At 41.9% G+C, this 12,503-nt stretch overlaps 1 protein-coding gene across 1 annotated transcript; it reads left to right on the forward strand.

The window, feature by feature from the left end:
* The first annotated feature begins 193 nt into the window (after window positions 1–193).
* On the forward strand, window positions 194–8,069 carry nme3 (NME/NM23 nucleoside diphosphate kinase 3). The gene is made up of 5 exons (XM_079519366.1): window positions 194–392; window positions 2,829–2,959; window positions 3,844–3,945; window positions 5,052–5,164; window positions 5,868–8,069. The coding sequence occupies exons 1-5, from the start codon at window positions 347–349 to the stop codon at window positions 5,983–5,985; spliced, it is 510 nt and encodes a 169-aa protein (XP_079375492.1). The 5' UTR covers window positions 194–346; the 3' UTR covers window positions 5,986–8,069.
* Window positions 8,070–12,503: the final 4,434 nt, after the last annotated feature.

A 12,503-nucleotide genomic window follows, 5' to 3' on the forward strand; every position in this document is an offset into this window, starting at 1 on the left:
CAGCAAATACAAATGTCATGCATGTTAAATTAATGGCATGGTGACAAATCGAAGTTACAGTTGGTTAACTTGTGTTTGTATAGTAGACTAGACATGCATAATTCACACGTTCTCTAACTTCTCTCACTTAGTTGGACACATTTGGCAATTGCCAATTAGCCTACGTGTGCGCGCTCGTGCCTGTAGGCTACTTTGGCCACATTTTAAGCAGCGTGCGCGCCGAGCCACGCACAACTAGCGCGGACAACCCATTTAATTCCTTTTCCTCCTTGGATGTCTGTGTGGACTCTGGAGAGAGACTAGAGTGGAGAGGAGACACCGGCAACTGCTCCTGCAAATTGCAATCATGATCTGTCTTGTTTTGACCATATTTGCGAACATTTTTCAGACAGGTTAGTAGTGCTGCTGGCGATCTATCTACTTAAAACTGCTCATCACATTCCATGCTGGAGACAGACAGACACTCATACCTCATTTGAAGGGGGCAGACAGACAGACGGGATGAAGCTACTGGATAGTAGCCTTTCAACTACGCCTGCAAACTGAAAACACTGCATGTGTTTGTGAGCGTTCATTTTTTTACTCGTTTAAATGTGCAAATGAGAAGAGTGCAGCGAATAACCCTTGTGCTTTTTGACAAAACTACATAGTTCCGCGCCGCGGCGCGTCATGTGAGCATCGATCGAACACAACTTGGTCAACTCAAGCTGAACTATTGTTTCTTGTTTAAAAAAAACGGCACATTTAAAATGGTGATCGGCATTGGCTTTGCCACGTGTGCCAGCTAGATTGTTTTTATGGACATCTGCATTGAGCTGTAGCTAATCCAACTTTGTATTGTTCAGTGTTAATGAGTGACGCATCATCATCATCCTATTAATAGCATAGCTTATGTACAGCGTTGCCAGATTTTGTGAGCGAAATAAATAAGCAACCAAGGTCTAGGAAAACGAGGCATAATATTAACCTAAAAAAAGAAGTAACTAGGCCACATGAGCACTTTAAACTTAATTTAAAGTGCTCATGTGGCCAAACTAGGCCACATGGGGTGTTAGACAGATGAAGCCTGAATGCAGAGACAGATTATTATTTTTTTATTATTGCCGATGGTTTCCCAGATTGTGGGACAATTAGCCTAAATAATTTGGGGTCCTTGACATGAAAATATTTGAGAACCATGTCCACATGGTTTAAACTACCAAAGAGAAACAAACAAGCCCAAAAGTCGCTTATAATAAAAGGACATGGCAACACTGCTTATGCAGCCAGACCTGCTACTCCTGTTCTGCTACTGTTCTGGTGTCAGAGCAGTCAGACTGTCAGTCTGGATATTGGCAGTGCTGGGACAGGACAGGACAGGACTGACAGGACGCACCATGATGTCAGACATAGATGATGTAGGCCTAGTTGACGATGATGTAAGCCTAGTAGACGATGATGTAGGCCTAGTAGACGATGTTGTAGGCCTAGTAGTCCATGATGTAGGCCTAGTAGTCCATGATGTAGGCCTAGTAGGCAATGATGTAGGCCTAGTAGACGATGATGTAGGCCTAGTAGGCGAACTGGAGGATTTGGCTGTAAAACGCGCACGGACAGTCTGGACAGAGCCAGAGGAGGAGACTGATGGTGAGACAAACTAGAACTAGAACCTTCTAGATTGGACAGAGCGTCTAGTGCAGTACACTAGTTCGTTCTTGCCATTCCCCCCCCCCCCCCCCCCCCCCCAATCAAATCAAAATCATTCAACATTTTTCAAACATTTTCAAGATAGGCATACAAGCTTGCCTAATATGTGAGCGTTGTTGTGAATAAACAAATATATGGGGTTAAATTGATTGTGTCCAGTGACACACAATGAACTGCTGCAAACTCGGACCCTGTTGCCAGCTGCAAGATATAGATGAATCCACAGAGCGCTGCCCTGTAGTCTCTCATTATTGCCTATTAATGCATACATTGAAATTACTGACCACCCGATCTCGGAACCCATTGGCAAAACAAAGGAAAAACAGTGCCCTCTTCAACATTCTGTCTCGAGAGACTGGACCTCACCTAACCCACCACTGGACCTAAAGTCCCAAACAATGTTTCCACTGGTTTGAATCAATGTATGACCATGCACACTAGCAGCTAGCCTGGCATCGGCCAGACTCATGACATGGATTCACGAACGCGTAGGGACTCTGGGGAGGAACGTGTAAGTGAATCCAAGTTATGAGACTGACCAATGCCAGGCTAACTAGCAGCAGCATCATTTATGGGGGCTCTGCACAGTGCCACGATGCTTCCCTTATTGTAGCACATTGTAACACAAAGCTCATATCTGAGCCATACTCAGCCATTGTTAGTAAATCCTTTATAATAATACCATCTGCTTGTGTTTGGATTAGTCAGTCCCTGTCTCTGATTACACCATTTAGTGCGTGTGGGGTTACAGATCTACCGGAGGTGAAGTTAATACACATTTAATAAGCAGTATTATCAACTATAGCAGACTTAAAGGTAGGGTAAAATTATATTTATTATAAGTTATGTTTTGTGAAAAAGCAGGCCTTTTCCCTTGAAGTGAATTGTGAGAAAAGGTGAAAGCTCTGAGTAATCGTTGATATAGTGGTTATTCAGTAGCAGCCCTTTAATAATAAACAAAAATAGCACGTCACTTTGTGCCGTGCTATGAGCTTGTATATCTGCTATTTATGAAGAAAGAAAGTATTTGAATATATCAAAACATTTTCAAGGTCCTTTTGTCAAGGTCCTTGACATGGAAAAAGTTTGAGAACCACCTAATGTACTACAGTACTGTACATGGGTTGTTGTTTTGCCTGTAGGCTGGACCGGGCCCAATGAGCGCACCTTTATTGCTGTGAAGCCAGATGGCGTACAGCGGAGACTGGTGGGCGAAATCATACGACGCTTTGAGAAGAAGGGCTACAAACTGGTGGGACTCAAACTGCTGCAGGTACAGTATTGGATCAGTGTTTGGCAGTGATGGAAGAAGTACTCGCATGTTTTACTTAACACGAAGCCCACCAGAAACATAGTAACCGTAGATAAGCTTTAGTATAGCAGCCCGCCAGAACCGTAGGCTACGTTTTCTAGGCTTTATATTCTTTAATCCATGTTTTGATCCAATCGAATCGATAGCTCTCTCCTGTTAGCATCCCAGTGTAAAGTGTGACAGTGGACACGGCCATTTTAAAATGTGCATGCATCCACTTGCACACTGTGCTGCTTTCAATGGCCTGTATCTCCAAATCGGTGCAATGAATGTCGTTTTTGACATTACCCGCCCCATCTGAAAGTTAAATAGGACTTAAGTGATTCAATTGTTACAAAAGTTTCAGCCAGAGTGCAAAATGTAAACAATCAATGAGTAATCTATTTTTTATTTTTTTCTACCTTATACAGAAATAGGGCATTGTAGTGGCGGCCATTTTCTGCTGCCATCGTTCCAGACCCCATTCATTCATTGAATATTTAATTATAACTAGAGCGGTGCCCGTTGGGCACTGGCCTACTTGGAAATGCCCCACCACAGTGTCCCTTTTATGCCCATATATGGAGTTCTTTATCAGGCATGCCCAAATATGGAGTCTATGCAGATGTAAGAACATAATTGTGATGTCAGAACAGGCCAGCTCCCTATATGGAGATCTAGGGTGATCGTGTGTGTGTGTGTGTGTGTGTGTGTGTGTGTGTGTGTGTGTGTGTGTGTGTGTGTGTGTGTGTGTGTGTGTGTGTGTGTGTGTGTGTGTGTGTGTGTGTGTGTGTGTGTGTGTGTGTGTGTGTGTGTGTGTGTGTGTGTGTGTGTGTGTGTGTGTGTGTGTGTGTGTGTGTGTTCAGGCTTCTGAGGATCTACTACGTGAACACTACTGGGAGCTGAGAGGAAAACCCTTCTTTAGTGGACTGATTCGCTACATGAGCTCTGGGCCTGTTGTTGCCATGGTGAGATCTAACACACACACACTTGTGTATTGTTACCAAGCGTAGAGTTTAACCCATTAAGACTAAAGTCTAAACAGTTTTCTGAAAAACCTATGTCGCTTTATCAGTGGTTCTCAAACATTTTCAGGTCCAAAATTATATGTATTTGGCCGCCTACCCCCTCGCAAAATATTTCGTTCCAGGGACCCCCAGAAGCAAAGATTTGAGTTAAGAAAATGATTATTATAATATTTTCACAATATTTATACAGATTTGCACAAATGTTCACCATTCTTCAACAATAGAAGATCTACAAGCTCATGAAGTGACGCGGTGACTGCCCATAACGCCGAAGTCCCGAACATGCGCTGCTCCCGTGCTTGCGGTTTAAGGATTATGGTTAGGTATAGGGTTAGTAATTTCGGAACAATGAGCCTCCGGCCTAATGACACGGCACCAAGTGACGCGCCATGAGCTTGTATATCAGCTATTTTTGAATAGCCAAAGTATAAAATAATGCTTTTTAACTCAAATCTACAATTCCCGGTCTTAATGGTCTAAATTGTTGAATTTCAGTTTAAGCTCATTGAACTGTGAACTTAAACTGTTTAATGAGTGGCCCTCGTTTGATGGGCCTTTTCTAAGTTCTTTCAGTACATGATTGACTAAAAACCCACCAGTCACACAATCGCCGATTGCAATTATTTGAGATAGATAATGGCAATTATTTTGCATAAATTGTTTCGATTTATATATCGCTGGTGACGGGCAGAAACCTCTTATCTCCATATTCTAACTTTTTGTGTATTTTTCTTAAATTAACACCATACAGTATGAGGTTTCCACCCGAGAGAGACGATATCAATTAATCTGTTGAAATTGCTAAAATACCCGCTCAACATTTTGAAAATAGTGAAAATGGCAGATCTTAGGCCAAGCTTTGAGGGGGAGAGATGGGGAAACTCCCTGTTATTGAACAAACACTCTACACTCTACAATTATTTCTATAATTTAGTTTTACAGAAACACATTTAAGAAATACATTTCAAGGTCAGCATATTGTGAAAGAAACAGTCAGTTCGTGATAAGCTGTGGGTGTTGTTCACGTATATGTTTGCGTTTTGCAGGTGTGGCAGGGTTTGGATGTGGTCAAGATGTCTCGCAAGATGTTGGGAGAGACCAACCCCAGAGACTCACCGCCTGGAACCATACGAGGAGACTACGGTGTCGAAGTGGGCAGGTATGACACCCACCACCAGTAACCAACTGAACCACTTAAACCCTCTTATCTAGAGTAGACCAATGGTTCCCAAACCTTTTAGCTCAAGACCCAATTTTATTTTTTAGACGTTTGCCCGGGACCCAAACTAGTGAAAATTAGAGATCTACAAGCTCACAATGCGTTGCTTCGCGGCACGTTGTGACTTGTGAGCTTGTAGATCAGCTGTTTTCACTACTTCTTAAACATTTTTCTAATTCATAGAATTTCTTGGATTTTCTTTTTTTCATTTCTTCATGAAATTACTGAAAAAAATAATTAATGTTTTTTGAAAATGTTTTGAAAGGGACCCATAAAAATGTGTCCGCGACCCACAAATGGGTCCCAACCCACTCTAGACCAGTGGTTCTCAAACCTTTTCATGTCAAGGACCAAATCTACTAAATACTTTTACTGCAGGGTTTCCTAAGCTGTGCTTTACTTTCATTTTATTTGCTGCGTGCATTGTACCAGAGTTACATTTTGTACCATTTGAAAAATAAATAAACATTTGAATTAAAAAAAATCACGTTGATTTGAAAATGTGCTCGGAGCACAGGTCTCCGCCAGGTAAGGTAGGTTATTGTGGGCCAGCAATGTTCGGAATACACACACACACACACACACACACACACACACACACACGTGGTCCAAGGCAGTGACTGAACACTATCTTGTGTTGCAGGAACGTGGTCCATGGCAGTGACTCTGTGGCGAGCGCTCAGAGGGAGATTGCACTGTGGTTCCGCCTCAACGAACTGCACTGCTGGGAGGACAGCAGCAGCCACTGGCTGTACGCGTGATAGACAGACACGCATGCACGCGTGCGCACCCACCCACGCACACACACACACACACACACACACACACACACACACACACACACACACACACACACACTAGGGCTGTCACGATTACAACATTTAAGTTGATGCAAATAATTGTGTTTACAATGATTTCATTGTGTATTTTCGGCCATGAACATATCGAAGCATATGAATACATTACAGTTCTGTTTGGCCTTTTAGGCTTCGTATTAAAGATTTTCATAGGGCAGATATGGCAAATAACCGACACAAAGAATTGCAATAATTGTGTCAAACACACACACACACACACACACACACACACACACAATGTGGTTTGAACCACATTCAAACCACACAAACACCACACAAACACAAATGCTTGAGTAAATATTCTTAGTTACTTTCCACCACTGGTAACGTATCGTAGTATAGTATAATCCTTGGTCTTAAAATAATGCCTAATTTATACACCCAATACTGATCTTCAAGCTACCGCACAAAACATCATCTTGAAGATATCGACTCTGTCGGGTGGAAACCGTCCAAAACTGTTGCTTTTCAGGCTTCAAACAAAAGTAGCAAAAGCAGCAGATCTACAAGCTCAAAACGCTAGGGTGTAGGGTGCAAATGTACCCAAAGAAAACACAATAGGTAAAAATAAGAGGTTTTTGCCCCAAACCCCAGCATCCGTATTCTGGGGGAAATGTTTGCAGAAAATAGAAGATTTACAAGCCCTTAGAATGTAAACATTATTTTGACTCATGCAGAGGATTATACTGTGTAGAACTGTAGATAAATGCAAATTTGTATTTTTTATTTTTGCCTTCTGTTGCAAACAGCTGTACCAGCCAGGAGCCGACATTGTTGCTTTGCTGAACGTCTGTGTTCTTAGCTTTGGAAATGTTACATTTTCACAAGTATCTGTTACAGATTACTGCAGAATTGGAAAAATATGATAATTTTGATGACTTCATCAGGGTAATACAACATGATTACATTTGATTACTTTACAACTAATGGTTTTGAATCAGGACCAGTGCACATATCTTAAGTTTGGTGCCCGCCTTGAATTATGAACAGCCCTTAACATTTGCAAGATGCAAACATAAGCCCACAACATGGAAATGTCTTTTGATTCTACAATGATGGTGCTTTTTGCTGTTGAAATACATTCAAGTGTAACCCTTTTGTAATCTCCACCATTCTGATTAATAGCCTAATATCATTTAGTTACATTTTCCATTGTACAGGATTTCAGTTACATTTATGTTGCAATGTACATGTATTCCATTTCTTCAAAACAAGCCCCTAGTTGTACTAAAGTACATACAGTAGCTGATACTCTTGCTACGGTGACGTGGTGAATGTACCTACTTTACAGCAGTGGTTCTTAAAGTGGGGTCTGGGTCCTTGGGGGGTTTCCAGGGGGTCCCCAGATAAATTGGGTAACATCACAATCATTTTATCCATATGCTGGCATGGGTGTCCCGACCCACAGGTTGAGAACCACTGGGCTACTGTATAAATTGACTGTAGCCATTCCTGGCGCAATCTTTTGAATAACATTAGATTCTGTCAAATTGTTAAATGAGAATGTGTTTGTTTGATGTCCCAATAAACCAACAAAAGGTCTTCAAGCTTGGCTATACAGCACCGAAGATCAATGTTAACTTTCTTTTTTTTTACATTTATTTTGTATCATGAGAATGCACACGGGACGGTTAATTTACTGTAAATAGTGGCACTTACCTTTCAGCGAATCAGTTTGTTTTCTACCAGTGCTGAATTCCCATACTTGATCATAACCAAGATGAATTATGTGTGCAATATATTCATTGTTTTTCATCTATAATTGTTTTCCGGGGGGGTTCTTTAATGTTGTAAATTGTGATTCAATGTTGTCAAAATAAACACTGCAAAGCAATGAACAAATTCCATTTCTGAAATGGACAAAGCAGCAAATTTTTGGACCATGAAAACTGTGTTTAGTGTTGAAGGAGCGCTTTGAAAATACTCAATGTAATGTATTGTGCTGAAAGAAAGGCATGCAAAAATATTTATTAAAAAAATACAAAAATGAAAAATGATTTTCTGGTTTGACTTCATTAGCTAAAGCAAACAGATATTATGATTTTTAGATATTGGAAGATGGTGTTCTGATTATTAGCAGTGTGTTATAACTAAGCAATGGCGGCTGGCAGTGGGCTAGTGCTACAGGACACCACAGGATACCGTGACGGTTTAAACCATGTGTCAGGTACTGTAAAATAACCAAAATACGGGCACGGGGAAGGCTGTGTCCTCCCTGGGGTTTCCAGACAATAAAGTGGGGGTGTTATAGTAAAAACATAGATGGCCAGCTAAGCAGAGGCAACCGATCAAGCGCACCACACCATTGAGCCAAGGCACCTTTGGGCATTCAGCACATGTCTGTTGCTTTTGAGTTTTTATTTTTTCATTCGAGCCTTGAAAAGTTCAAATTACTGCAGCATTGAGCTGTAGGAGGAATCGAACTTGAACATGGAATGTCTACTGAAAGACTGATCATTAGACCACTGCATCATCAGTCAGACAGTCTCAGCCAAAGTCTGCTGGTAATTTTGAAGTGATCTTTTGTTTGTTAGCCTTCAGCTAGTAAAGTTAAAATAACACAGAATCAAATTAATCAGATGTTTCTTAGCGCTGTTGTGGTCTTCTTTTGCATGTTAGTGTAACAGCCGGGAATCGAACCCTGGTCTCCCACGTGGAAAGCCAACATCCTAACCACTAAGACAAGTGCCTATGACTCAGGGGAGATATTAGAGTTTTGAGGTCGTCAGGCTGAGGCTGTGAGGAACTGCTAGAATAGCCTTCAGTTAATAATAGCTGAATAACTCTAGCGTTAGACTTTAGGGAGACTGGGATTTGAACATGAACTCTCTGTGCTGAGAGTCTGTCTGATCATCAGACCCTACTACACCATCACTCAGTAACAACTGTCTCTTCGTACTGTTCTGAAGCGACCTTTTGTATGTTAGACTTCAGTTAGTAAAGTTGAAAGAATCAAGTCTTGAAAACAGAATCACATTCATCAAATGCTTTGAGAGCTGTTCAAGAGTTGTTTTGTACATTAGTGTACCACCCGGGAATCGAACCCAGGTACCCCACACGGAAGGCCAACATCTTAAGCACTAAGCCAAACCAGTTTCCTATAGCTGAGGGGAGATATGAGACTTTTGAGGTCATCAGGCTGAGGCTGTGCGCCACTGCTATAACAGCCTTCAGTAAATACAGCTCTACATGTTCAAATCCCTGTTCTCCTATAGTTTAATGCTGGAGTGTTTCAACTTTACTAGCTGAAGGCCAACACACAAGAGACTTTGGCTGAGATTGTCTGACTGATGGCGCAGTGGTCTAATGATGAGTCTTTCAGTACAGACATTCCATGTTCAAGTCTCATTCAATGCTGCAGTAACTTGAACTTTTCAAGGCTCGAATAAAAAAAGAAAAACTCAAAAGCACCAGGAGACATATGCTGAATGCCCAAAGGTGCCTTGGCTCAATGGTGTGGTGCGCTTGATCGGTTGCCTCTGCTACAGACAGTTGGCTGGTTCAAGTCCCATGTCATCAAGGTGCTGGAGGACCATCGGGAGACGGTGCTCTCTCCCCCTGTTTCCTGAGATTTAACGGTTGGGGCTTATGTCTGAAAGAACCCTGTCCAGCTAAACTTTTACCATGAAAATGTCCAATTTAACATACTCTTACCAGCTCTCAGTGTGCCCTTTTCCAACTGGCCTGGAAGCCAGACATAAAAGAGGGACTTTCCCACCAATCAGGGCCCAGTATGCAAATACACAGACTATTCTGTCAGATGATGGGCCAAAACCATGAACTATATGTAGTTTTTTCTCAAAAATTATGAAAAACGGCATGCTATAGTATGCCGTCCGAGGCCATGGGCTATAGCCCATGGTCTCGGAGTGTTTTTCATCATTTTTGAGGATTTGAAAAAAAGACGAAAATCACTCCGAGACCATGGGCTATAGTCCATTGTCTCGGAGTGATTTTCATCTTTTTTACAAATCCTCAAAAATGATGAAAAACGGCATGCTATAGTATGCTGTCCGAGGCCATGGGCTATAGCCCATGGTCTCGGAGTGTTTTTCATCATTTTTGAGGATTTGAAAAAAAGACGAAAATCACTCCGAGACCATGGGCTATAGTCCATTGTCTCGGAGTGATTTTCATCTTTTTTACAAATCCTCAAAAATGATGAAAAACGGCATGCTATAGTATGCCGTCCGAGGCCATGGGCTATAGCCCATGGTCTCGGAGTGTTTTTCATCATTTTTGAGGATTTGAAAAAAAGACGAAAATCACTCCGAGACCATGGGCTATAGTCCATTGTCTCGGAGTGATTTTCATCTTTTTTTACAAATCCTCAAAAATGATGAAAAATGGCATGCTATAGTATGCCATCTGAGGCCATGGGCTGAACTTGAACGCACGACCTGTGGTTCTCATAGACAGCAGCTTATGACAGAGGCCACCATGCTCTCTGAGAATCTTCTCAGCTTTCCATCTCTTTCCAGTTCTCTTCTGGCTGTTATTCTCCAAAACATGCTGGAAAGTGAAAGTAGCAGGAACTCAGCTGGATTTGAACTCACAACCTCTGACTCACATGGACATCATCTTAACAAGGGTGCCACTGAGCTCTCAGAGATTTTTAGGTTGTAAGTTGTTCTTCTTGGTGTCACTTTTCAAATGGGGCCTTGGGATCATGTACAGAGCATTTGAATGGTGCTGTGCATCAAAGGTGTCTTTAGTGCTTTTAAGTGTTATCGTGGATGTTAATCAGATAATACAGAGGAGAAACCATGACAGGACACAGACAGCCTCCCCATTGGTGGATGTGATCCTGGCAGCCAGCCCAGGTGTGTTCTGGTCCTGTTGATGCTCAATCAACAGGACCAGAACACACACTTGTTACTTTTCTTCCAGTTTATTATACTCGTCGTTTTATAGCCCATGGTCTCGGAGTGATTTTCATCTTTTTTACAAATCCTCAAAAATGATGAAAAATGGCATGCTATAGTATGCCGTCCGAGGCCATGGGCTATAGCCCATGGTCTCTGAGTGTTTTTCATCATTTTTGAGGATTTGAAAAAAAGACGAAAATCACTCCGAGACCATGGGCTATAGTCCATTGTCTCGGAGTGATTTTCATCTGTTTTACAAATCCTCAAAAATGATGAAAAATGGCATGCTATAGTATGCCATCTGAGGCCATGGACTGAACTTGAACGCACGACCTGTGGTTCTCATAGACAGCAGCTTATGACAGAGGCCACCATGCTCTCTGAGAATCTTCTCAGCTTTCCATCTCTTTCCAGTTCTCTTCTGGATGTTATTCTCCAAAACATGCTGCAAAGTGAAAGTAGCAGGAAATCAGCTGGATTTGAACTCACAACCTCTGACTCACATGGACATCATCTTAACAAGGGTGCAACTGAGCTCTCAGAGATTTTTAGGTTGTAAGTTGTTCTACTTGGTGTCACTTTTCAAATGGTGCCTTGGGATCATGTACAGAGCATTTGAATGGTGCTGTGCATCAAAGGTGTCTTTAGTGCTTTTAAGTGTTATCGTGGATGTTAATCAGATAATACAGAGGAGAAACCATGACAGGACACAGACAGCCTCCCCATTGGTGGATGTGATCCTGGCAGCCAGCCCAGGTGTGTTCTGGTCCTGTTGATTGAGCTGAGAAGGACTTATAAACCTTGAAGGTTTATAGGTCCTGCTCAGCTCAATCAACAGGACCAGAACACACACTTGTTACTTTTCTTCCAGTTTATTATACTCGTCGTTTTATAGCCCATGGTCTCGGAGTGATTTTCGTCTTTTTTTCAAATCCTCGTCCGAAAAACGGCATGCTATAGTATGTCGTCCGAGGCCATGGGCTGTAGCCCATGGTCTCGGAGGGTTTTTCATCATTTTTGAGGATTTGAAAAAAAGACGAAAATCACTCCGAGACAATGGACTATAGCCCATTGTCTCGGAGTGATTTTCATCTTTTTTTCAAATCCTCAAAAATGATGAAAAACGGCATGCTATAGTATGCCGTCCGAGGCCATGGGCTATAGCCCATGGTCTCGGAGTGTTTTTCATCATTTTTGAGGATTTGAAAAAAAGACGAAAATCACTCCGAGACCATGGGCTATAGTCCATTGTCTCGGAGTGATTTTCATCTTTTTTTCAAATCCTCAAAAATTATGAAAAACGGCATGCTATAGTATGCCGTCTGAGGCCATGGGCTGAACTTGAAACCACGACCTGTGGTTCTATTAGACAGCAGCTTATGACAGAGGCCACCATGCTCTCTGAGAATCTCCTCAGCTTTCCATCTCTTTGCAGTTCTCTTCTGGATGTTATTCTCCAAAACATTCTGTCAGATGAAATACACAGACTATTCTGTCAGATGATGGGCCAAAATGCATTGCTATTTTATTTTTAAACGTTTGACCTAATTCTTA

Source organism: Electrona antarctica (assembly GCF_951216825.1).
Source record: "Electrona antarctica genome assembly, chromosome: 14".
In the NCBI taxonomy this organism is placed as follows: domain Eukaryota; kingdom Metazoa; phylum Chordata; class Actinopteri; order Myctophiformes; family Myctophidae; genus Electrona; species Electrona antarctica.